Here is a 27,577-nt window from a genome sequence, read left to right as displayed (position 1 = left end):
AGTGGAGCCAAATTAATCAACCAAGGTAGGGTTAGTGGAACAGAGGCCAGGAGAGGTGTCAGGAGGAGAGTGGGGTCTAGGAAAACATGAAGTGGGATCAGGAGCAAGGCAAGGTATCAGGAACAGGGCAGCAGGGTCCGTCTTCAGCAGCAAGCTGGGGATCTGCCTAACTGTACACACAGCCTCCAGGTGATTTCCCTAGGCTTTAAATACAGTAGAATCTCAGAGTTACGGACACCTTGGGAATGAAGGCTGTTTGTCACTCTAAGCAAGTCATTATGGGATACTCCTCAGGGTAGACTGCTCAGAGTGGGGCTCACAGCTGTGCCTGCAAACCTTAGCATCTTCCCCTCCTACCTGATTGTGGCTGCCCAGCAAGTGGGGATGGGGACAGGCAGCCGGTTCTAGCCCCCTGGCTGCAAGGGTGATGAGTGAGGCATCCTGGGGCACTGCAGCGTCAATAGTCACACAGTGCAGGCTATAGCCCTTTAAAAATGAGCCACTCCTCGAGAGCGCAATACACAGGCAGGAGCTCAAGCTCTGGCTCTAGCAGATCACACTCCAGGCCAGGTTCCAGTAGCAGCTCCCACCCCAGCACTGGCAGCTTCCTTGCAGCATCAACAGCTGGGCTGGGGAAGTTTCTTTCCCGGACTCGGACTGAGCTTGTAAGCTTATCCCCTTCCCAGTGCAGGAAAGCGGCACAGACCCCAGTGCTGCTTCTGCTCGGGGGCTCACAGCTGTGCCTGTGAACCTCAGCATCATCACCTCCTACCTGTAAGTGGCTGCCCCACGAGTGGCAAGTAGAGGGTGGGGGTGAGGACAGTCAGCTCAGATGTGCCTACCTTGAAGACGCAATACACATACAGTACAGTACTTGCTGGTTTTGGGTGTTTTTTTTTTTTTTTTGTCTTTGCTGCTGCCTGATTGCCATGTGTCCAGTTGACCAGTCAGTCCGTAATTCTGGTGTTCGCATCTTAGAGGTTCTACTGTAGCGTGAATGGGTTAAAAACATTCATAAATGATCTGGAAAAAGGGGTAAAACAGTAAGGGGGCAAAATCTGCATATGATACAAAACTACACGGCAGCAGTCAAAAAAGCAAACAGAATGTTGGGAATTATTAAGAAAGAGGTAGATAATAAGACAGAAAATATCATATTGCATCCATATAAATCCCTGGTATGCCCACATCTTGAATAATACGTGCAGATGTGGTTGCCCCATCTCAGAAGAGATATATTGGAATTGGAAAAGGTTCAGAAAAGGGCAACAAAAATGATTAGGGGTACGGAACAGCTGCTATATGAGGAGAGATTAATAAGACTGGGACTTTTCAGCTTGGAAAAGAGATGACTAAGGGGGGATATGATAGATGACTGGTATGGAGAAAGTAAATAAGGAAGTGTTATTTATGCCTTCTCATAACACAAGATCTAGGGGGTCACCAAATGAAATGAATAGGCAGCAGGTTTAAAATCAAACAATAGGATGTATTTTTTCACACAACACACAGTCAACCTGTGGAACTTCTTGCCAAGACTATAAGAGGGTTCAAAAAAGAACTAGGTAAGTTCATGGACGATAGGTCCATCAATGGCTATTAGCCAGGATGGGCAGGGATGGTGTCCCTAGCCTCTGTTTGCCAGAAGCTGGGAGTGGATGACAGGGGATGGATCACTTGATGATTATCTGTTCTGTTCATTCCCTCTGGGGCACCTGATATTGGCCACTGTTGGAAGACAGGATACTGGGCTAGATGGACCTTTGATTTGACCCAGTATGGCTGTTCTTATGTAATCAGAGAATGCAGTAGGGACCAGTTCATCATGATCTCCATGGGTAGGACACCCAGCAGTGCTTGAGCACACAAGGGGCACAGACCATTGTTTACCACTTCACCGGGGCTGTCAAGTGGCAATGCGGACCCAGGCTCCAGACCTATGGATCCTCACACTTGCTCAGTTGGTCCACCAGGCTGTTGTCTCAGGCACAGGTAGGAAGGGTCAATCTCTCCCTGTTTGTTCATGTAACATATTGCCATTATATTGTCTATGAAGATGTGCACTGCCTTATTTTGGATCTGAGGTAGAAAAGATTTGAGGGCACAATAGATTGCTTTCAACTCAAAGATATTCATATGCAGTAACTTTTCTTGAGAATTCCAATGGCTGGCTACAGCTGTTAATTTGTTGAAATGTGCGGCTATCCCTGGTTGGAAGCACCTGAGGCAATTTTCTAACGGGGATGGCGGGTTTAAAGCCACCCCTCTTAGACTGTTGCAACACCAAGTCCACCATGTCATATCAAGAACTGAAATATCTTTTATGGGATGGTCAATGACGTATATATGTTGTCTGCGTTTGGTCTGTAATTTAATGCTGCGTTTGATCTGTAATTTAACGTTGAAGACTTCTCATCCTGAGCTGAGAGTAAGAAGTTATCACAAGTGATTGAAGCCATAAGGCCCATGAGAACTGTAAATAAAAAAATAAAAAAAATAAAAATATTTTTTTTTGGAGTAGGATTCTGGTAATGCACTGCTATAATGCATTGAAGCTTCAGAAATCGGTCTTCTGGCAGAAAGGCTCTGCCTACCCTAGAACTGATCCTAGAAAGTGAATCCTTTGAGTAGGCAGCAGAATTTTTTTTTTAATAAGCTATTAACATCTTGAGAAGGGAACAGGTATAAGCTATGCGTTTGGAAAGGCCTTCTTCTGATTAGGCTTTGATCAGCCAGTTGTCTAAATAAGCGTAAACAGATATACCGTGGCATCTTAAATGAGCTGCTACTATGGATAGGAACTTTGTAAATACCCAGGGAGCAGCAAAAATGTCAAAAGGAAATACCTTTGTACTGGAAATGGTCTTGTTCAATCAGAAAATGAAGGTGCTTGTGGTGCCTGGGTCTGAAGGAGATATGGAAGTATGCATCTTTCAGCTCACAAGCTGAAAACAATCTTGGGTAGTTAGCGAAAGTATAATGGATACTAGTGTCAACATTCAGAATTGGAACTTTCTGATAAAGAAAATGTGCTTCTATGGATCTAATATGGGATAAAGCCTTCCAAATGTTTTCTGATATGGAAGAATGAACTTTGACCTCTGAATTCCCTTGGCACTTTCTCTATGCCTCCTGCTTCCAAAAGGGAGTGAACCTCCAATCTTAAAAAGGTCTTGTGAGAGGGGAAGGAGGAGGGTTAGGTGGAGGAGGGAATTGAATTGAATGACATATCCATCTTTTATTAGCACCAGAATCTATTTGTCTGATGTGCTGAAACGCCAAGTGTTGACAAAGTGGGAAAGGTGGAGACGAGGGTTAGCTAAAGCTCCCCAACCTCACAAAACTTGAGGGTTGACCTTCAATCCTGAAGACTAAGCTGAAAGTTCCTTCCCTTTCATTCTGGGTTTAAAATACTTTCTCCTCTTCTGTGGCTGTGAAGGAGGTGGTTACTGTTGTTGAAACTCATGCCTTTGGGAAAAGTGAGACAAGGAATCATAAGGATCTATTATGATACCTGAAGACAGATCCTGAGGTCCTTCTTCTTGCGGGTTGGGAGACACCTAATGATCTTGCATCTTTAGTTTTCCATCTGTTTTATTACTAAACAAGCCATCACCATTAGAAGGGTGATGGACAAGAGGCGCACCTCTTGAAATCAGGTCTTTTAGCTATCATATCCCACCATGGATCTGGGGAGCGGAACCAAAGATATGAACTAAAATATTAAACTTTTAGAAACAAACAAGAACTAGACTAACTAACCTTAACACCAGAACTAACACCTAAGAATATTAAGCTATGGCAATGGCTCTCTCAGAGAGAAGATCTAGATCTGATGGATCTAGTCCGGTTTATGGCCATCTGCTGCTGCTGGAAAGAACTGAGGCAGCTGGGGTACCAAGCCCTCTTTTATAGCCTCACACTAAGAATATTCAGGACCTGAGAGGTAAAGTGTGGGAGGGGCACACAATACTCCAACAACCATCGCTACGAGACGGCTCCATCATCAGAGCTGCACCTCCCAGCACATCCCATGAGTGGGAATATGCAGAGGACACTCAAAGAGCAGCTTATTTTAGCACTGAAACTGCAGATAAATTACAACTTTAGCAATTAGTGTGTTTGCTCACAGATAGTAATTTCATTATGCATAACACCATTAATTTTATTCTCTATTGTGTTATCTTTTTTCATGTTTCTATTTCAAATATACAACAATTTTACAGACTGGGAAGCTGAGATGGAAGGAACTGAAGTAACTTGCCCAGGCAGAGAGAAATGACACTTCAGTGGCAGAACTAAATCTATACCTGTAAATGACTAATCTCCAGCATTAATCAGTATATAAACCTCACTCTATGGAGGATACTGTATCAGAGCACTGTAAACATATAGTCCGTAATGCTTGTTCAGCACTTTCACGATGTTAAGTACCATACATATGCTATTATAAACAACTACAGTATATCCTGTTCAGAATGGTCATGTTGGCATGTTCAGCTTCTGATTTATTCAGAAAAGATGGATTATAAGTGGCAGGAATAGATGGGAGCAGAGATTCATGATAAAGTGTGCCATCAATTATGAGATAGTACTCAAAATCCTGCCAAAGAAGTCAGCTATTTACTTTGCAGCTGGGAAACTGTTTTTATTTAAACATTACTGAAGGTTACAGTGTAAATGTATTGCAACACTGCTTTCTGACGGTCCTAGACAATGACAACCAAATTTATAGTTGGAGTACTTCCAAAGGAGATTGTGGAACACCCGTTATTGTAGATTTTTAAGAGCAGGTTAGATAAACATCTATCCTGAATGGTCCAGGTGTACTTGGTTCTGCCTCAGTGCAGGGGGATGACCTCTTAAGGTCCCTTCCAGGCCTTCATTTCTATGATTCTATACTGCCAAAGCTTTTTCATGTTTTGTAGAAAGTCAACAAGAGCACATTTCCACACACAGTAACTCCATTCAGTTCCCTCTCTCTTCCTGTTTCATAGTATTTGGAAGGCCTAAGATATGTCCATTAAAAACAAATGTTCAATCAATAGTAAGATTTTTAAAATATATTTAGCAAGCCTACTACAGTCTAATATAACTGCTTGTTGTAGCCATGTCATACAACTGGTAAGTACTGCACTACATAGTCAGTACGTTATAAAGCAGTTCTAAATGTTTTCACTCTTTAAGAAGGGTAGGTACATACCTTCAACTGAAGCTCTTTGAATGCAGAATTAGGTATGAGATGCACTCCTAAGTCACATAACCTCTGTTGTAGCATCAGGTTAACTATTTTTGCCCAGGAGAAAAGGAAATTGCAGTTAAGCAAACAATTTTATGTACACCCCTCAAGGCAGACCAAGTGGCTTTATCCTGATGCAAAAAGCATATCAAGCTAGTTATTGCTCCACAGACACCACACACTAGACTAGGTCATGTGACTAGAGAGTTTGGCTGCATAGAAAATGACTTTAGGGGAATGACAGATGCCGACCACGTCCTACCAAGGACTACTGCAGGCATTATGAACAATTCTGAAGTTTGACAGAGGAAGTCATTAAACATAGTGGCACTATCTGATAACAGTGTACTGTTAGTTATTCATACGTACATGTTCCTCAATTGTTATGCAGAATTGTAAAGAACAGGCAGGTAAGAAATGCAAAATTTTAATCTGTCACATTATTTTAGGTGGTGATCCACTAAACTAGGCAGAGTCAATGTTCTGATACAACACAATCCAGAGAAAAAGCATGTGTTGCAAGAAATGAAACTTGATAATTCAGTGGGTGGTACTCTTCCCTTTGAGTCAGCACTGGACCAATAACTGACTGATCCTGGAAGCAGTATCTTCTGGATAAGCTATAAAACAGAGGTCTTTATCACTTTTGGATATTAAAGATTCCTTGGCACTTCACAGAAGTAGTGAAAACTACTCAGAGGATTAAAAGTATTAAAAGTCTATAAATCAAGTTGTTTGAGTTATGAGGGAAAAGGAAAATGTGTCATACTGGTTAATTTATTCTCTTATAAAGATTAGTTGCTAGTACTCTCTAGATATAACTCTTTCTTCATACTATATCGAGGCAAGTGGAGATAGCTCTGTTCTAGCTGCTTTTCAGGGCAGATTCACCACGGGACTTCATACCAAATGGATATACTCCAAAGATTAATGATTGCTTAATAGAACAGTAGATGGAATTACACTGAGAACTAAAAAAGTCTAATGAAAAGTTGAATTTGCAAAAATGAATTTTAGAAGAGGTCCACCCTTAAAAACTATCAGTGTACACAGGGTTGGCAGACAGTATTTCTAGAAGTAGGCAAATTGATAGGCAAGACAAAATTATCTTCTTAGGCTAAAACATGTTGGCGTCTTCAGAATTAGCTATGACAACTCTGCCTCGAACCTTCAAAAAAAAAAAAAATCCTTGAAGAAATAAATCAAAGATTGATTTGGGGATTTAAAGTCATGCCTCTGAGAAACAGCGGTCTCCCTTTCCCCCCAAAAAAGTGCATCCGGGGAGAAAATTCCATTTTAGAACGTTTTGAATGAGCCCTTTATGGATTTTTTCAGTAGGTGCAAAGGTCTTTTCAGCCCACAAGGTGACCAATTATCTTTTAGAATATTCCTTATACCATAAGGAGGGGGACAGATAAACTTCCTGGCTTGGAACATTCTAAAATGTCACATTTACTTTGTAATAGTAGAATTGGGAAAATTCTCCTCCCACCCCCACCAGCCAAAATGCAAAGGATGAAGAAAGCAGCCTTTTAAAATAACTTGGGATAAAACTGTTTTCCTGACATCCAGTTTATGCCAACACTTCTCCTTCTCATGAACCATAGTAGGGTAGAAGTACTAATTCCTTGGAAGAACTGAATTCTGTATTCACATTGGGATAAAATCCAGGGGCCCTATTTTCCCAACACAAGATGCAAGTAACTTCCACTGAAGTAAATGAAATATGTACTGATTCCTGGAAACGTACATATCACTGTCTTGTCGTCGTGTCTTATGCAACAATGATGTTCAACCAACTGGAAGAGCAAAGCATACCTGAGCAAAAAGAGAATCATAAAGGGCAGTTTGGATAGTCAGATGGTAAAGTAAAACTGAGCTGATCAGCTCAAACTGATACAATTAGGAGGATTAAAAACAAAAATTAAGCTTCCAAGCAGAGTACTCAAAAAAGCTTTTGAAGGCTTTTATACTAAGTCTTTCAGCAATGCTTCACATGGGGATCTTTGTTTAACTTTGCTGGTCTTGAACAGAAAAGGAAAACATTCAACCCATAGCAGAACAGTACTGAGGCCCCATTTGAATCATGTAAAATTATCAGCCTGATAATTGATCTGACAGCAATCAAGCTTGTCTTTATGGCAGAAAAACAAAATCTCCAAATCTTAGTATACTCTGGCATTGTAGATGATTTTCTAGAAACAAAGTTATTTTCTATTATGTAATCAGAATAATCTTGCTTTTCCCTGCCCCCACTGTCTCTCTTTCAACAACCATGCAATCATTTTGAGAAAGATTAGCTTCTGATGAAGTACTAGGTCTTCCATGAGTAGATTTCATCTGTCAGTCATCCTGAACAGCTTTACTAAAAAAGTCCTATTTTCCCAGAAAGTCTTATCTTTTAAGAAAGTGGAAATCTATTGTTACCCTCAGCTCCTTCTTCCTGGATGAATGAAAAAGCATACATAAGTTGACATGACCTTTTCAGTGATAACTTGTCCTTAAGAAACTCATCACATTTTCATTTTAATCAAACAGGTCTACCTAAGGTTTCTCCTACAGAATAACTATCTGATTTAATAGTGGTCTGTTGGGACATTTCCCTTACATTATAGTCCTCCTCCTTAAACAGTCTGCTACTATGTTGGTCTTCCCTTACATGTGTACTGCCCTTATGGATGAATTTTATTGCTGCCTATTTAATTAGAACACTTGCCACCTTCAGTAGACAAATGCTCTAAGGCCCAGATCCTCAAAGGTCCTAACTCCCATTGATTTCAACAGAAGTTTGGAGTCTAAATACCTTGAGGATCTAGAGCCAAATACTTCCTACTGGACAATACATCCAGTGTTGTATGTGAATGGATATTATCATTATAGGTTTTTGGTTTTTTAAACCATAATGGATGGTCATAAAAATGACCATGAATTATTGATTTTGTTTCAAGGAAATAGGCACTTGCTATCTTCTGGACAGCTCTTTCAATGAGCTTCCTCACCCTATAAGAATGCACTGGTTGAGCTAATGATCCTTGCTTTGATCTACAACAGGAGAACTCTTCAGAATACTCCCCATATATATATCTCCATCCAAGAGAGCACATAGATGACCTGTTCTATAATAGCAACAGTTTATGAAAGGTCCACAAAATTATAGAAAGCCCCATAATGATCACTCTCAGAAACCTTATGAAAGGCCAAATTGAGGCTCTAGGAGACTGACTGGTCTTGTAGATTCCTTCAGCTCCTATTCTTTCTATTGATAGGAAGGCCCTTCCCCTCTCCGAAATGTATCAATATTCCAAGCTAAAAGTATAGGTTAGGGTTACGGAGCTTTTTTTCCAAATTCAGAACAAATACTGGAGCTGTTTTCTATGATCTTTGCTTAGGGGACCAATAAGTGTCTGCTACGATTATGGATCGATAGAGATGAGGGAGACAGACTGTAGGATGACTGGAGGGGTGTTAACAGGCCACTTCACCTTGAACAAGCCCTTGAAATATGTGCTACTTATACTAAACAATCTGTTCCACCTTACATTTAGGAGTGACAGTCTGAGTACGTTTCTGAGACCTGAAGAAGAACTGTTTAAGCTCGAATGTTTGTCTTTCACCAACAAAAGTTGGTCCAATAAAAGATATTACCTCACCCACCTTGTCTCTCAAAATTTTCATCAGGAATTTGTACCTCTTCGTGCTTCTAGTGAGCCTTCCACTTTTGTTTGTGCATGTGTGAAATCCAAATCACATGTGAAATTCCAAAAGCGTATGACCCCACAGAATTTCTTATTCTTGTGCCCTCCATCAGCAAAGATTTTAAAGTGTTTTACAAGGGTGGGAAAAGAAATTGGAGATTCCAGGAACTTCATTCTTGGAGTATTAATCATTACAAAACATTAACGTAAGCTTTTACATCCAATATCTGTTAGTCTGATGTAATTTAATTCACTGTGCAAGTTAATCAGATAGCTCAGCTCCTACAGCTACAGATTGAAAGCCAAGGACAGCCCAATTAGTCTCTTGTCTTCCTACTGAAGTGGTTAGAAGAGTGCTTGAAAAACCTTTAGTCACTTCTGTTCTCCAGGTAGCTTGTGGTAATTTGTTTGCCACACTGGCTGACAGGAAGATCTGAGCTAGGTGTATGGTTTGATTACTCCATTTGATGATGGTGAGACATGCTTACCTAAATTTCATCTAGGTTTTCACCAAAGTTCTGCCTACTATAATCTTAGCTCATGCTAGAAGCCATTTTGTGTGGACATCAGCTTTTCAAAGCCACACCAATAAGAAAGTTCCTCAATAAAGCTTTATACAAAGCATCTTTGCACTCAGTCACCTTTCCTCAATTGTCTGCAAAATGGCATTTAGGTACTGATCTCCACATTTAGTTTAAATCACTAGACAAGGTGAGAAGGTCTGTAACTAATCTTGTGGAAGCCACTGAAGTTTAAAAATCTACAGCTGAAGCTTAAAGTTTTGAAAGACCTCTCTATTGTGTCAGTCTAGTCTTTTGGAAGATCATCCCTGGAGAAGATCAGCATGTCCTTGACTGAAAAAGCAAGTCAGTCATATCTACATTACCTAGAATGTGGTCTAACTTGTTTTTAGATTTCTTTGGCTTTGCAGAGATTTTCCTTGTTTGTGTGTGTTTCCAACACCCACAGTATAGCGAAAGGACTCATTACTGTAGGAAGGGAAAGTGTTTAGGTCTTTTCGCTTTTCTATCACAGTAGGGCTGAATTTAAAAACAAAAAACCAAAACTACAACCACCACCAACATGGCACTCTAACACCTTAGAGTAGGGATCCCTAGTTGTTTCATAGCATGGACCACCTTCCCTCCCATTTTGTATGAAGAAGCATAACTGTGGAAGCTATAACAATTGATTACCCAGGAAAGAGTAAGAGGAAATTTAACTATAGCTGTCTTTAATCTATTTGATTTTTTAAAAAGAACAAGACATTTCACAATCTCCTCTCAAGTATTTCTCTCTGCTGGAAACAAGAGCCACCAGCACCATATAGCAGTTTAGAAATTACTGTGTTTTCATTATCAAGTCTCGCTTGTCCTGTTTTCACTGAGGAAGCCTTGGAAAACTAGCGATGTGGAGTAGGATTGTGTAGCCCTCAAAAGAAGCACCAGGGAGACAGAATCTCTTGCTAGGCTAGCTTTTCTCTAAAGTTAAAAATAAGTCTCAAAAGAAAAAAAAAAATTTATCTTCTCCCCACCACCAATTTCCTTGTTTCAGTCTCTTGAAGCATCATAATCCCATGAGTTCTAGTACTTAAGGAAGAACAGAAAGTCACAACCAGAAAATTTCAACACCAAAAAAACAGCAGGGGAGGGTTTACAAGGTTTCATTTACAGTCTTTTTTTAATACATCCTAAGACAGCACAAATATCTACATGTTTCCCATGGATCACCTTTAAAATATATTCTCAGAAAAGAAATGTTAGAGTAGACAGTATAAGGGTTAAACTACTATTCCTTCTACCTAAACAGTCTAACATCTCTTATGTTATATCCACAACTGAGTAGTATTCATAAAATGATAGCTTACATTTAGTTTTCTATGAATGAGGAAGTGACAATTTTAATGGTTGGCCTTTAAGTCATGCACGCTTTTCTTAGAATTTCAATCAAAGTACTATTCTTCAAGACAATTCATAGTCTGCAGTACAGCATATTTATTTATTGCAATTCTATACAATCAAGGTCAAATATTTTTTCTTCAGATGGCAAATGTATACCAACAGCCTCTGGAGTACAGTGTCACCCGTTACCTTTTATTATTTAAAATAACTTTTTGTTTAAAATATCTTCACTGTTGCCACACATACCAGATATATTCATGTTCCCATTATTTTAATGAATACATGTTTTAAGGGGGACTACATTGGAGAGGAGGGACGGTTTGTAAGAATGACAGAAGAAAATTCAGAATTATAACTATCAATTATGTTTGGGTATAATTCTAAATACAGTGCCTAAATATATAATTCAAGTATGTTAATGGTCTGTTTTAAGATAGCATCGAAGGTTTAAAATTCTAACAGTACAATTACAGGGGGTTTTTTTTTGTTTGTTTTTGTTTTTTAAAGTTAGTAGTGAACTCTTCGTTTTCCCAGTGGGTGCACTGTGTGTCGTAGAGGCTTACAGGTAGGTTACAAGATTCCACATTAGGAATTAATACTCTGTGCTGAAAGAAACCCCCCACCCCAAATGTAGAAGCGTTCTCATAACATTATATTTGTCTATGCACTCTTACAAAGTCTCTCTCTCACACATGCTGAGCTTTAAATAATTGAACGTTTTCCCTTTCATTTGCCTTTATTGCCCAGGTCCCAACTATAGCAGTACAGTAGGTCAGAAAGCAGCAAAGACTCAAGTACATTTTTATTTACAAGCAAAAATACACCTCACATTTAATGCATTTCTAGATTGGACACACAACATTTACCAACAGATTATGACAACATAAAGGCAGGAAACTCAGAGTTCACGGAATGTTGGCCATAAATGTGATTTTGCTGACTTGCCAATCTGCAAACATTTAAAAGTTTGGTAGCTTGTTTTATGAGAAAACTTCACTGGAGAATAAGAAACCAGTATTAAACAAGAGACTTTATATTATATACCTGAATCCTTCCTGGCTGGAGGACATTGCTTAGGCTAAATTTATTTGAACACATGGGACTTAGATCTTTTATTAAAAAAAAAAATCTCTATACACTCAGTAACCCCTCTTCAAAGTTTTACGGTCTCAGGTTTTTAATCCTTTCTAGACAATTTAAAGTTGTAGTACGAACCTATGATCCAACTGGAGCATATATTCAAGAGATATTCTTATTATCAAGACCTCTTTCGAAACCTTTATACATATCTGCCTGTCTGGGAATTATGGTAAACCTTAATACTGTCAAACTAAAGAGCTTCTTGTATCACATTTAGATTACTCTAGAAAAGTCTACTGGATGAGAAGTTAGATACCAACCACATGTGGTGGATCTCATTTTTTTTCTTGAAAGTTCAGTGTTCTAGCTTTCTTTCTGAACTTTGCTGGTAAAGTTTTCCATATTCCTCCTCCATTTGTTTAGTATGAAATACGATTCCCAGTAACTCCATAGGTCTGGAAAACATTCCCCCGCTCAATTATTCAATTCTAACCTTCCACTTACTTACAGTGTGTGTTGAATAATGAAGTCATGTCTCCTTCTTGAAATTTATAGTGGAGTGTTGCTGAAGAAAAGGTGATTCTTACCTTAATATTTTTCTTTGTGATTAAAAGAAATTTGAATCACATTTCTGCCTGTATTTTCCTACAGTTTTTTTTTAAACCAATATTTATGATTACTAGAACTAAAGAGCTTGCATCTTTTCTGAATTTAATAAACGTATGCTTTTGACGGCACTTTGTATATAGTCAGTTTCAATGTTTTGCATTTGATCAGTCACACTTCCTGCTTTGTGCATTAGCACAGCACATCACTCACCCTTTCTTTTGTTTTGGGTTTTTTTGGGGGGGAGGGGGGAGGAGAGGAGAAGAACAGGAAGAAGGGAAGAGAAGAATAGGCCTGCAAGAAGATGTCTACAAGCAATACTGCAGCAAAACTTCCGACATTTGTGTCTGGAGCCAGAAGTGTCATCTCCTCCCAGGAGATGTACATGGAGATGAGGAACACAAAAGGTTGAGGTGAAAGTTAAGGGGTGTGTGGCCCAAGGAACCTCCTTCACTCCCCAGGCCTCTGCACAGGACTAGAGAACAATGAAGGTACTTAAAAGGAGTGGCTTCTTTACTTCCTGGGACTCCTCAAGGAAGCGGCTTTACTTCAATGCTGCTAAAGATACCAGCAGGCAGGAGCAACAGAGGGTGATGGCAGGGAACAGAGAAGATGGAAATAAATAAGGGATGGCCCCAAGAAAGCTGTTCTCTGGCTCAACGACTCTACCCCCATCCCGAACACACACCCCCATTAAAAACAAAAAACCCCAAAGTTTGAAAATTGAATTGCATTTTTTCCTTAGAAAATATTTACAGGGTGCTCCATCAGAACCTAATTTGACTTAAAGCACCAACTGTCACTTTATATTTTCCCCTGGATATTAGATTTTAATAAATGATTATGGAGTCTTAGTTTCTTTCCACAATTGATATAAAAGGACAGGGCTAGATCATTTCAAAAGCTTCAGAATTTCTTTTTGAAATTTAAACTTGAGACTGCTAGAACATTCCTCAGAGTAATCCATTTTTTAAGCTCCACAAATTAACCAGATGGTATATAAATAATGAGAGAGAAGAAAGGGTTTAGATAATGTAGTGATGGACTCCATGTTGATCCACTGGATTGTGTAATACAAGCTAATTTTGTGACCTCTACTAGTTGAATCTTTTTAATCAATTTAACAAGAATAATTTCCCAATCCTGAGCTCTGTACTTCCCTCAGACAGTTTCCTTCCTTAGCAAGCTTATCACATCTAGTCCTGGTCTGATAAAGACCAGGCACATCTCAAAAGTAGCACCTACCTGTTATTCGTGGGGGGTTACGAAGATGGGGCTTTACACGAAGTTTCCAGAAAACATCCATTCCTCAGTATAATGCACCTATGACCCAAGAATGGAGCTCTTGGGAAGATACTTTGAAGTATGCATCAGATTTATACCACTTATGTATTGGAAGTACTGACAACAATTTTGGTTAAAAAACCCCACATGAAGTCTCTAAACAAATCACTTGCCTTGGAAATCAATTCATCATGATTGGCTAGGTGGGCTCTGCAGTGGATACAGCTGTAGGTTCGGTGACAGTTCGGCAGGTAAGCCTGGAACGTTTTTGATTTTGTCATTTTTACCATCTCCGCTGGTGGCTCCTCACTCAGCTCAGGGCTGGCACTTGAAGAATTACAACTTTGCTGAACTCGCTGACAAAAAAAACACTGGAAAATGCAAGCAAAAGCCGTTGTTGTTCTGGAGTGTGTGTGGCACTTTCCACACAGATGCCACAAGAGAAACAGTCACAACCTGCAAGTAAACAGAGAAGACAACTTTTAAAAAGCCAGGAATACAGTACATTCAACTATTCTCTTGGATTTCAGAACTTTAACCTCCCTCCATCTCCCCTTCAAAAAACTCCACAACCCATTATCACAATAGACATCTTTGTTTAGCAGCCTCAGCAGAAAGGCAAAGTATTAAAAGGAATGGAGACTGAACTAGCTTTTCAACAACTTTGGTAGACACTAAAATAAGAAGTGGAAATAGTGTGGGAAACCTGCACTTGCTAAACTCATAAACCCATGCTAAACTCCAGAACACACAGGCAGTGGGGAGTTGTGTCTATTTTTCAATTTCCAGGGCATTTCACAAGCACTGGACTTGGAAGTCAAATGTGATACATACACACAACAAAATCTTGACCAAAAATTTGCACTATTTTGAGATCAGACTATTTCCCAGCTATAAAGTTCAAGCTTTTTAGACCAGTCTCCTGTCCACCCTGACTAATCAGTTCTTTCAGCTATTTTTTCCCTCCTTACTCTACCAAAATAATCTTAATATCTAACAAATTTCAGTAGTGGAGAACAGATTCTACAACCTACACATAAATATTAAGAATTCTGTTTTCTATGTTCAAAATGCTGTACACATTCTTGATCCTCAGATCTCCTTAGAGAAAATAACATATTACATACACTGTGACATTTTATATAAATATACAAAAAATGAAGGCTACACTTTTCTATCATCTTCTACCTTGAAAGTCAAATTTGCACCTGCATGCTACAGATCTGTTTACTAAAACATTACTTAATAGATTACATGACTCAAAGCAACTGAACAATCCAAGCATGAAGACTACTACAGTAATTCAGTGATACTGTACAAAAGATCACCTATTATGCCACCAATCATTATGCGGCTGGTACGGTGGATCAATAACAGAAGTATTGAAATAAAAGTGCCAATGTAATAGTTCACTGTATTTCTGGTCTTTTCTATTGGCTTTATGAAAAGTGAGAATAAAAAGCACAGGTACGGTTTACTAGCTAGATAATATGAGAGTTAAAGAAAAAAAAAGTCTACTCTTTCCTGTTAAGCAGTAGCCTATGTATAGCTGGTAACTAAAATTGATTTGTTCATCTGAGTTGATGAACCAAAAAAACCCAAACAAAAAGTTTAATGCTGCTATATGGAAGAAATAATCAACCACCACCTAAAACTCAAACTATTTTTGTATAGGTCTAAATGAAATTTGGTTTGACAAAACAATGAAACAAAAGATATCAAGCATAAATCACGCGTGACCACCATGACAACGTGCTTTCCATTTAAAGCCATCCACCCTTACATAACTTTGCATTTTATTTTCCAACTGCTTTATTCAACAGTTGGAAGAAAGAGGCACCACCTGAAGTACTGTTAACACTTCAAAATGCAGAAAGGTGATTTACTTCTCATATTGCCACAGAATATAAGTTTAGCTATGAGTGTACACTCCTGAATTACATGGATTCCACTGATTGCTTTGAGGAAGCAATTTATAAGTAAATCATCACAAATCAGACTGTCTTGAGAAACAACCATATGAACATATAATGCCTGCTTCAGGAGGCATAAAGACCACATGCATCAGCTGTTTTTGAATTTTTACCTCAAGCTAATAAAAGGATGGGTGCATATTTTATAAAAATTAAAGAACTTCAGAGAATTCTATTTGTATAGTACATAATTTACTGTAAGGAACCAGTCCTCAACTAAAACTTAGAGGGATGTGTACATTAAAAAAATAATTAAATAATGGGAACATGTTGCCAATAAGGGCACGTCCTCTGTTCATAAAAAGGCCTACCTGCTTTCCCCAAGAGTTTTTTTGGGGGGGGGGGCAGGAGTGGAGAAAGATGAAGTATGAAGAATGGAAAGGATCTGGCAGGTAACTAATTTCACAGTTTTTGAATGTTCACCTAATATGCATGGATTTTAGAGTGAACATGCATCCAGAGCCCAAGATAGTACATTTGAAATAAATCTAGACAAATAAGACACATGGATAAACACCAATATTGTAGACCTAACCCCAATGTAAAATGTTTTACTATAAACCTATTAAGTTGTCATATATTTTTATATTTCCTTTCCCCATCCTTGCCAGTGACAAGGATGTGTGTCAAAAAATTCTTTATTGTAGGCTGCTACTCCTGTCAGTTTCAATACAGGATGAATTACAATGCACATCACTATGGCATCATTATATTCTCTTGGCATAGCCATCATGAAATATCATTGCATTTTAAGATCTAAGGTATTAGAAGTATATTTTTGAAAACTACTATGGATAAATGCAATGTATATGCAAAGAAAGAAACCACCCCTCAAAAATCCATCAGGGCTTGAAAAATCCACTACCCAGGTAGCGGGGAGAGGACCAAGCCAATTTCTGCAGATTTGGTAACCTGCAAATGGAGGGCAGGGGGGCTTCTACTCTCTCATTTCTCTATGACCTCTTAAGAAACCCTGAAAGTTGTCCATATCCCTACCCCCTCAGATTTGGAGACTTTAGACCTAATCCAAAACCACTGTCTGGGCTTTGTATCAGGTCCCAAATCTCCAAGACTAAACAGGATCTTAGTTTCTAAAGTAAAAAATACACACAGAAATTGTAGGGCTTTGGATCAGGCCTCTTAGGATGATGACTGAAGAACTAGTGAAATAATGACATTACAAGAGGTAATCGAGTGAAAGTTAACCAATTTAAAATATCCCTTCTACTCTAAAGTCAGATTGTTTAAAACTCTAGTTTGAGTTTCATTTAAATCCAAGTGATGGAAACTTGAGTAAAGGAAGTCTTTTGTTAAAGACTTGACATTTTTACCCCTTCAATTAAAAAGTGTTGACCTCAAACATTCCCAAGACCTCCCAGAGCTCCTTTGGCAAAGCCACATTCTCCTCATCTCCAAGGAGAGAGACCCCACAGGTTTTTGCACATCATAAAGCAGTCCTTCCTATGTTGCTTCAAAAAAAAAAAAAAGGGGGGGAGGGCGGGGGGGAAGGGAGGCAAGCTTCCAAACCTGAACTAAGTCAATGCAATTTTCTCTCCCTAAGCCTGCAGATAAGAAGTGCCAGATAAAAAGCACTACTGCCCATAACTGTGCTAAGAAGTAAAAAACCAAACATGTCTAGGGTCAGTTTCCAGAGCTGCCTCCCACAGGGCTCTGAACTGCAGTGATTGTCAAGAACCATGACAATTGCATATTATTGCTACTTAGACCACAAATGTCTAGCCAAGACCATGACCCACAGGTTGCCCTGAAAATCTGAATTTACACAAAATTCTGAAGTCAAAAAATGAGAAGTTTTACACAGATTCCAAATTGTGCAATTCAAGATACCAGCCTCTATGTGCCCTTCCCTTCAGCAATATGAGTTTAGGGAAGGAATAGCAGGAACTTCTGATGGAAAGGCTTGCTACTTGCAGGCCTCTGGGAAGCAGAAGCTGCAGCAATACATTTTCAGTTACTGGACAGCAGTGATGTCATCAGATCTGCACTTTCAGTCTCTTCTGACTGGCTGTTTGCCTTCTCCTCCTTCCAACTCCTCCCTCACTATCTCTATATTAACAGCCTTATTTCCCCTGCCATCCTTCTTTCTCTCTCCATAACACCACACTCTCCTCCTCTTCACCCTCAAGAGTGTTGTTGATCTATTTCCCTCATCCATTCTCCCTCACTCTAACACATAGAAGTAGCAAAGGCACGTAAACTATCATGATATAGCCTGAACCTCCTCCCTCCCCCCAACAATTTATCTGGTCTTGTGGCTTTTAGGCTGTATGCCCTTCCAGGCAGGAACGGTCTTCTTGAATGTTAGTACAATTCATGACCCAGTGCTCCCCACATCCTGACTGGAGCCTTAGGGCACTCATTCAATATGTGATTAGTAAAGAATACCATTTGCTCCTGATTTATTTTGGGTTTCCTCATTTAAAAAATTATACACAGCTCATAACTTCAGTGTTAGGTGGAATTTATTTTTTTTAAATTGGCAGATTCCTTTTATAAGATGTGTCATAAAAGAACTTTACCAACTCAAGCTCCTTTAACTGTTGTCCAAAAGGGAACCAAATATTAGGTTACAGGCTTACTATCTGTATCCCTGAAGGCATTAACTGAGTGACTTAGAAAGTTCTGAATTTTACTATCACTAGTTTTCAAAATATAAATCATGTTGGGAAAAGATGAAGAGTTAAATAATAACCCTCAGAGCAAAGCCTTTTATTTGCTAGTTAAAATAGAAATTGTTTCTCTGATGCCAAGATGCAGGAACCACATGACTTCAGTGTATTTTTTCCCTGTTGAAATAACTCAACACACTCTAAAAAGAAAAGGAGTACTTGTGGCACCTTAGAGACTAACCAATTTATCTGAGCATAAGCTTTCGTGAGCTACAGCTCACTTCATCGGATGCTGTAGCTCACGAAAGCTTATGCTCAAATAAATTGGTTAGTCTCTAAGGTGCCACAAGTACTCCTTTTCTTTTTGCGAATACAGACTAAGACGGCTGTTACTCTGAAACCTATCAACACACTCTATTTCACTGCTGTCAAAAAGAAAAAAGCCGCTAAATAATAATGAGAAAATATAAAATTGTATCCACGACACATTATGAAAATTAGAAAAAACAGCTCCCAATCCCCCAAAAAGCACATAATCCAAGAACATATCGGAGTACTTAACCTCTTTTCTTGATTGGAAAGCAAGAGATTACAGAATAACCACAAGCATAATACATGAAAATAAGTCTGCAAATATGTACAGTCTAACCATCTTTTAAACTATAGCATATATGACTCAAGAAGTACTAGCCTTAAAGATACTCCAAAAGTTAGTTGCTTATTCTAGGTTACTAATAATTATATTTATAAAATTCATCAGGATCAAAGATGTTCAGCATTTTACCTTCCTCCTTGCAGTGTCAAAAGTTACAACTCAGATACCATGCATAAACTAGCTTCGTGTTGAGCACATACAAACACCATGACAAAATCTAGCAGTCAAACAATCTCAACAGTATCCAAATTTACTTTAAATGTCTACTTATGGGTTAATATCTCAACTTTGCACAATCATCTGGCAACAGAAATAAGAGGGCCAGTTGCAAAAGGGTTCAGAGTTAAGAGGAATGATTCTTACTATTCAAAAGTATTAAAAACAAAATAAATTTCCGTATTAGAGTGCATGTTGGAGGGTGTGGTGTAGGAAATGGAGCTTCAGAAACTAACATTTTAAAGATAATTCTCAGTTTCACCTTGGTACACTGCTCCTTGATCTCTCCCTTATTGGAGGCTGACAACGTTTACAATTCTTAAAACATGCTAACTATTTGAACAAAGAAACTTACAATTCATAGATTTCATCATGTAATTTCAGTTCTGCTGCCATCTAGCAGCATGACATCACTGAATGGGATGTCCAAATATGGTAGCCAAGTATCAGCCAATCCTAATGAAGTGGGCAGTCCCCAACCATGCTCCCGGATGTGTAAACAAACAATGAGAGGAAGCATGTTAAAGCAGATGTAGTCTAAGGACAGTACGATTATCCACCAGGTAACCGACATTAGTACTGGAATTTCAGAGCTATGTAACTGAACATTTTAGTCTAAGAAGGATAGCAGCTGACTTGTAGCTCAAAGCTTTTAACATTTAATAAACATGCCATCTTCGTAACATTTCTCATTGTTATTCCTAACAGCTTATTTTTTGGAGAGGTTACCTTATAGAGTTGTGTGTAAACCTTTGACTCCCCTTTCATGCTTTAAAACAAGAGACTTCTCAAACCTATTCCTGATTTGAAATGTATTTAAGTTTGGCACCTAACTCAGCAACAAGGCAACTACAGACTAAAATTCCCAGTCCTTAAGTTAGATATATTAATTCAACCAAAATATATCGGTTTCTTGACAACTTAGTAGTTAATTCAGTTGAATGACTGTCTAGGCTGTTTTCCCACCACTCTTAGTAAGCTCAACTCAAGACTCACACCAGGAATTGTAATGACAAAAATAAAATAAAGTAGAAAATAGTTAACTCAAGGCTCCTGACTATTTAAGGGGCCTCTCTCCTAATCCATTCAATACAAAAATGCGGGAAGGGGGGAAATGAACGTTTTGTTTGGCACCAACAAGCCCGACAGGGTTTTTTGTTTTAAATGCACAAACTGCCATTCGAGTACACTTCCTTTTTAAAAAAGAAACGCACGAAAGTCAATTTAACCAGATACGGTTCCATGTTTTCAGCTCAAGCAAAACACACATCGACAATTATTAAATCTCATTCCTGATTTTTAGTAGCCAGTGTATAGATAAATTAAAACAAACACAATTAAGCTGAAAGTTACCTCCACAGATCGATCTTGGTTTCCCCCCTGGAAAGTTTTAAATAGTAAGCGATTATTCTTCTGTTCCCATTTCAAGCTCGTTTTGCAAATGACTTTTCAGCCTCAGTATCAGCGCGCAAAGTTACCTGTGTAAATGGTGCTGCTTTTCGTTTGCAACAGTATCTACAAGGCTTACAGGACAATGTAACTTTTCATAAAAGCCGCAGCAGCGAAGAAGGGAACAGAGACCAGTCCCTTCAGCCTGCCCGCGCCTCAGCCCTGGGCACGGTTGTGCAGCAGCAGCCGGGGGAGGGGGAGATTTCACAGGGCTTTGCATGCAAGCTGGGGGGGGACCCTGATCCGTCAGGGCTCTGCAGTCCGGCCAAGCGACCTCCGGCCCCAGCGGCGATCCCTGCAGCCTCTGTGCGCCGCGGCCTGCCTCGGATCGCACCGTAGGACCATGGAAAGGGCTCGCAGCGTCCCCACTGTTTACAAACAAAGCCCCGCGCCTGGCAGGCGCCTGCCCGCGGGGGTTGGCCGAGTTAGCCCGCTCCAGCCGGGGAGGCGGGTCGGGCGCTGCGCTCGGACAGCTAGAGGCGAACTATCGGGAATCCCCCGGGCTGGGAACGGGCGAGCCGCCCTCTGGAGCCGCGGCGCCCTCTGGTCTGCTACCCCCGCAGCAACGCAAAGCCTCACAATCCGCCCGGTAACACGGCGGCTGCAGGCGGTCGGGCAGCTCTGCCGTCACTTCCAGGCGCTATAAATAGAGCCCGAGCCCGCCGGGCCAAGCCCTGAAAGTTGCCTCGGCTTCCCGCCTCGCCGACGCACCAAAAGCCGCCGCCGGGTCCTCGAGGCGCGGGGAGGCAAGGCCACGGCTGGCTACGGACCGGGGCGGCGGTGGCGGGTCCCTCGGGTTGGGGGAGCGGTTGCCGGGTTCGCTGCGCGGGCTGGGTACTCACCGGCGGCTCGGCTGCCCGGGCCGGACCCCCGCGGGCTCCGCGCAGCTGTGGGCCCCCCCTTCCCTCCCTCCGCGGGGGCTGGCTTGGCGCGGGGAAGGAGCAGCCTCCGTCGCTGGGGCCAGGGGCGGGTCTAGTGTCAGTGGCCCCTCATGCCCCGCTCAGGTGGCGGCTCTGCGTGCGCCGGGGGGGGGGTGTCCGTCCCCCTCCCCAGGCTCAGGGGCGTCTTCCCCGCGGCGGCGGCTGCAGCGCCCAGGGTCATCAGGGGAGCCGGGGGCCGGGCCCGAGTCTCCTCCCCTCGGGACCGAGAGGTGGCCGAGGCATCCCGCGCCGCGAGGCTCCTTTGTTTTGTTTTCCTCTCCCTGAGCCTCGCTGCCGGGCTGCTGCAGTTAAACCGTCCCCGAAGAACGGTGGCCGCGGCCAATCAGAACGCGTGTGCCGGGAGGGGGAAGAGCGTGAAAGCCAGCGCGCTCCACCAGTCAGCCCCCGGGAAAGCGCGCGACGCCAAATCCCCCTCCTCCTCTTTGGGGGGTGGGGGGGAGGAAGGGGAGAGTGCGAGACAAGGGAACGCGTGGTCGAGCCGTTTGCGTCCTGCGTTCCCTACGTGCAAAGAAGTGGAACGCTGTGGGTGTCCAATGGGAATGGAGGCCTCGCGCCAGAGCGAGGCTGCTGCGCGCGGTCTGGCCCGGCAGACAGAGATTATAAATAATAGGCGGCGCGTGCGGGGTCCTCCGGCGACCGCGAGCCCTGCCCGGGGACTCCGCCTCGCTACACTGTGTCCACCTCAGCTCGCGTCGCTGGGCGGCTGGCGTCTGCGCCCCCGAGCCACTTCATTCATAGAGCGGCGGCGGGGTTAGCGGTGCGCGCAGAGCCGCGCTGCCGCCGCAAGCGCTGTCTGCCGCGGCCGCCGGAGCCGGGCTGGGACTGGGGGCAGACAGGGACTGGGGCCCCGGGCCATTGCCACGGAGCGCGGGCTTGGCCTAGGCGCAAGGAGAACGTAACCGCCGCAAACCCCCGTCCGCCCAGGGAGATCCCGGAGAGGGCCAGTGGTAGCAGGCTCGGCTCGCCGGAGGGACGGCGGCGACCAGGACCAATGGCCGCAGCCCGCGGCAGCCCGACAGTGAAATCCGCGCTCTCCGGGGCACGGGGGAGAAGTGGGCTCAGTGAAAGAGGGCGAACACAAGAGCTGCCCAACAGGGCCCCCTGCCGCGCAGCGGCTCCTCCCTGGGGAGCCTCTCGCCGACTCTCTACAATACTAATTGTTGTTTCCACAAACCCCCAAAATACATCCTACCCCATACTAACACTTGTTAAAACTTCCAGATTCAATAAGATGAGGGGTAGGTTGGGGATAAGAGTACATCGGGGCCCCTTGAGCTTCTTGGGGACAGAAGCATTCTGCCACCGCTAGTGCCAGGAAAAGGGGATCTTAGCCCCCTTCATTTCTCATCTCCCTTGGTGCCTGCCATGGCCTGACCCCTGAATTATCGTTTCTGGGGACAGCTCCAGCTCACTCCAACTAACACCCTGCACGGTTTCTCGCAGGCAGGATTTTTTTTAATCTTTCCTTTTCCTGTCTGTTTTTGTTTCTGATTAGTACACACTATTGTTTAAAGGAGACAAAGGAAAACAATTACATTTCAATAGACAGCGAGAGATAAGAAAAAGGCAAGGTAATCAGTAGTCCAAATTCTAATTCTAAGGTGGCCCCAATAATTATTATGCTAATTACAACATTTTGCATAGAGAAAAATGGGTGGGAACAGAGAAGTTTATTTTGACACAGGAAAGAAAAAGCAGCAATGACTTATGGTTGATTTGTTTTTTCAGAGCAGTCTGAGGGATTTAGATACACATCTTCCATTAATTTTAAATTTTAATTTTAAATTTAATTTTTTTTAAATGGACATTATATATGGAGAATAAAAATCATAAGATATAAATCCTCATGCTTCAGGTCTAACTGAACCAGTAGAAAGACATTTCCTCCCATGGGATGGTTATTGTAAATTGTCCATGTCGTGTTTCTTGCACTTTACTCTGACATATCTGATACTGGCCACTGTCAGCCCGATAGATGTCATAGATTTTCTGGTTGTCATAGTAACTGTCGGATACTGGATGAGCTGGATCATTGCTCTGATAGGTTATGGCTGATCTATGTTCCATCCACTCAAACTCAACTGCCACTCTGAACTACCCAAAACCAACTGTCATGGAAAGTTTATATTCCAACATTTGCCCAAAACATCCTGTTGAGTGAAAAAATATCCCTCAGTGTGTACTCCATACATGCACATTACTCAGCAGTGACCTCTCTGCCTGTTAATACTACTAAACACTTATGTTGTGCTTTACCTATTCAAACCACTCTACCAGTCTTGAGTCATTAATCCTTAACACACTTCTCTGTGAGATAAGAATTTTGCAGATTGGGAAACCAAGGCAGAGACATCAAGTGACTTGTCCAAGATTACAAAGCAAGTAAGTACAACACTGATCAATAGTTCTGAAGCAAGTCCCATCCAGCCCTCATCTTGGAGAATATGGTTCTGATGCTAGGTATTGGGGGTTTGTTTCAAATATCAAGTTCCATCAGGAGGCTGAAGACACACACCCCAGAAAAAATACCAATTGCAATGAATCTTTCTCTCTTTTGTCTCCATCTCTTCATGTAATTGTTGTGATCTGGATGGGAGAACAATTAGTTCACACAGGACTTCATCCTATGTTCATTGAAAGGAGCAGCCAAGCTCCCATTGACTTTGACAGTACAGGATCACGGGCCATAATTTAAGGACAAGGCACAATATTTCATACATACTTGAGTTAGAACGATAATCTTGCACTTACATAGTACCTTTCATTGACAACAAGTACACAGTGTCCCAATTTTGCATCTCATTTGAAATATGGCATCTCCAACATTACAACATCTCCCCTCCTAACGTCCAGCTGATGCATGTTTCCAATACTGACTCACAGGGACGAATAACACATACTGAATCACCACCAACTCCTGAGCCCTTTTTATATAGCATACAGAAGGAAAAGAGGGCACAAGCCCAATTTCTTCCCTTTGCAGGTCACCTTTAAAAGTTCCTTTGTATCCCCTACTGCCCACCATGCACTCATTTTAAGTCCAACTCCTCTTTACCGGTGTCCAAAAATACTTACTAACTTCGGCCCTGATTAATATGAGACATTTACCGTGTCCACAGTTTGGGGGCGTTGGAATTCATTGGAAGATGGGTGCATTGCACACTGCCCAAGGATTAGAAAATATCAATGGTTCTCCTCTGAATACGTAACTGAGTGGCTCTCCTTATGAGTGACAACATGATAGGGAGAAAGATATGTCTGTCATCCAGTGAGGACAGCACACAGTCCTGAAGGCAGAACAATGTCTCCATTATTTTAACGCAGGCCCTGTTTCCAGCTGAAAAAAATCTAAATGACAAGAACACTGAGGGTTCCTTTATTTTTGCTGTTTGTTTCCCTGGTAACACAGACATGCTTCCCTGGTGGATAGCCATCCATTCCCCTTTGTTTTAAGATGTGGACAGGTCAAGGATGCACTCAGTTTTTCCCTTCAATGGTAAGTTAAGGCTTTTACGAATGGACCTGCATTTCTGTTTTGATACATTACTTGGTTGAAAATACTGTGGATTTTCTAATGAGACTTTGGCAATGGACAGGAAATAGTCTGAATAAATGGAAAACAGGGAAGAGACCAAACTCTAAGTAGTATTCATTTCTATACTAGTTAGACTATGAGGGCTTTAGGGCAAGGTCTGTCTCTTACTATGTTTTTGTACAGTGCCTAGCACAATGGGACCCTGATCTTGAGTGGAGACAGTAGGTGCTACTGCCAAAAAACAAAAATAATAAACTCCGGTGGTAATGCTCTAGTTATACCACAGCCACCTATTATCTTTGCTATGATAATACTCAGTGTTTTAATGACAAATATTGATTTCTAGAGTGCGGCAGCTCCTGCCTCTATATTTATTATGGACTCTGCATTGTGAGAGAACTTGTTAAAGGTAAGTTTAGAGAAGGAGGGTCTCTTATTTTTACCGGACTCTCATCAGTGCAGTAGGGTGTGGTTTACAGCCTTGAAATTCAGTGGGTGCAGGACTTGGAGAGATGCCATGCAGTCATTACACTGCAGTGCGGATAACACTTTAGAAGTAGCACTGGTTTGTGATTTATAGCCAAAAGCATAGAAAGTCCTTCTATAAACAAGAATAATAATAAATAGAATGTGGTGAGGAGGAGGGATGTAAAGGAACTTTAAAGATGGCCTACAAGGGGAAGAGAATTGGGCTTGTACCCTCTGTTGCTTCTTTATGATATATGAAGGCGTCTCAGAAATATTGGGATTTTTAAAAGTTCTACTTTTTTTTTTTTAACTTTACAAATATAAAATTTTGTCTACCCTGTTATGGGTAGAGGACTCTTTGAAGGACCAAAGAATTGGAGTAAGAGCTTTCTTAGCCCACTGTTGAAAAAGGAGGGAGAGTTTGTTTGAATGTTTAACAAAAAGAACTTTTCTCCAAATGTTAGTCAATCATTAGTATTAAATAGGTGTTAACAAAAACAAAGCATCTGCCTAAAAAATCCCATGCTCACTTGCTCAAATTTATGATGCTATAATCTCACTAGTTCATATTGTTCATGGAGTATTTCAACAAAAAAAAGTCCCTTGAGAAGCAATATGAGGGGAGTCAGTGCACAACAAGCCACGTGCATAGTGTTTGTTTCTAAGTGGGTGTGCGGAACAAAACCAACTGGTTCTTCACAGTGGCAGTAGTCATAGAGGGAAGGAAGCTAATGAGTTATCAAACTGTTTATTACATCACAAAGAGAAAATGGCTTTGTACATTAATTGTAAATCTGTTTATTCTCCCTTGAAGGGGATAAATGAAAAAAATGAATTGAAATGTCATTTCTCACATTTTATTCAGTTGAAAATGTGTGTAAAGTAATGTTAAGGGTGACTCAGTAGATCAACATTTTAGCACGTTAGATAGGAATGATTTTTTAAGAAGTTCTTCCTCAGCTTGATGTATCAGGAAAAGAAATCTTAAAATGCACCATATAATACTGAATGAAGACTTTACATACCCCAACCAACACAATGGCCATTACATATGGGGAATATGACCAGAACATAATGCAACATTAAATGTCATTCTAATCTGTCCTGAAAATATGATGGGTTCTCACAGCTATACTGAAATGGGGTAGTGAAATATTTGCAGAGAAATCCATTTGCTGGCTATAAAACTAGCAAATGAATGTTGTAAGGTGACTTTTAAATGGGCACACATACACATCTGCCCTTACACCCACACTATATATACTAAAATACTGCTGAATGTGACTGAATATTTTGCTTGTCATTCAATGAAGTGACTCTTTGGTAACTTTACTTTTATCTCTGTCTGAGGCTATGCAGTACCAAGAACATATTTTAAACTGTACTTTCTTGATATTCAAATTGACAAATACATGCAAATGTAAAATAATTTTGGAAAGGGAAAACATCCCACCTAATGCAAAGAAGTTCTCCAGAGTTAACCAGCCCTGTACACAGAGATGTGTTGACAGCTTAAAGGCTTCTTAACTATAATTTTTTCCATACATCAACTAATTTGGCTCTTGAATTTGTTTTTGTAGCACTTACCAAATGTCTAGTTTAACTAGAAAAATCTAGACATTGCACTGACCGATAATGGTAACAACTTATTAGAGCTGAATGTTTGTTATATACAGTGGGATATGACAGCTTCCTGCAATATCTTTGGGAGACCTTGGTGAATTAAATTTAAGTATCTTTGGGGTCCACTGTATTAAATGAATTGTTTATATATTATTGTGGGCTAGCATTGTATGTAACCTCCAAGGGGGGGCGGGGGGAGATGTGACAGATGTGAGACCTGGGGGGTTCAAAGGACTATTAACAACGTGCCAGCTAAGAATGGACTTTTGGAACAAAAAGTGT

At 41.1% G+C, this 27,577-nt stretch overlaps 1 protein-coding gene across 3 annotated transcripts in view; it reads right to left on the bottom strand.

Moving 5' to 3' along the window:
• The window catches only part of YPEL1 (yippee like 1), a 39,532-nt gene extending 17,535 nt beyond the window's left edge, over positions 1–21,997 (bottom strand). Inside the window, exons 1-2 of one of the 3 annotated variants that reach the window (XM_074973201.1) lie at positions 21,571–21,997; positions 13,979–14,261 (exon numbers count right to left, since the gene is read on the bottom strand). In XM_074973201.1, coding sequence (XP_074829302.1) covers positions 13,979–14,095 — 117 coding nt within the window. In that variant the 5' untranslated portion in view covers positions 14,096–14,261; positions 21,571–21,997. Of the gene's footprint in view, positions 1–13,978; positions 14,262–19,634; positions 19,654–20,632; positions 20,761–21,570 lie in introns of those variants that run through there. The other 2 variants (XM_074973202.1, XM_074973203.1) reach the window with 2 other exon arrangements.
• Positions 21,998–27,577: the final 5,580 nt, after the last annotated feature.

Source organism: Natator depressus, chromosome 15 (assembly GCF_965152275.1).
Source record: "Natator depressus isolate rNatDep1 chromosome 15, rNatDep2.hap1, whole genome shotgun sequence".
NCBI classification, from domain to species: Eukaryota; Metazoa; Chordata; order Testudines; family Cheloniidae; genus Natator; species Natator depressus.
The sequence above is the reverse complement of the archived record's forward strand: the minus strand, read 5'-3'. Positions and strand labels throughout refer to the sequence as shown.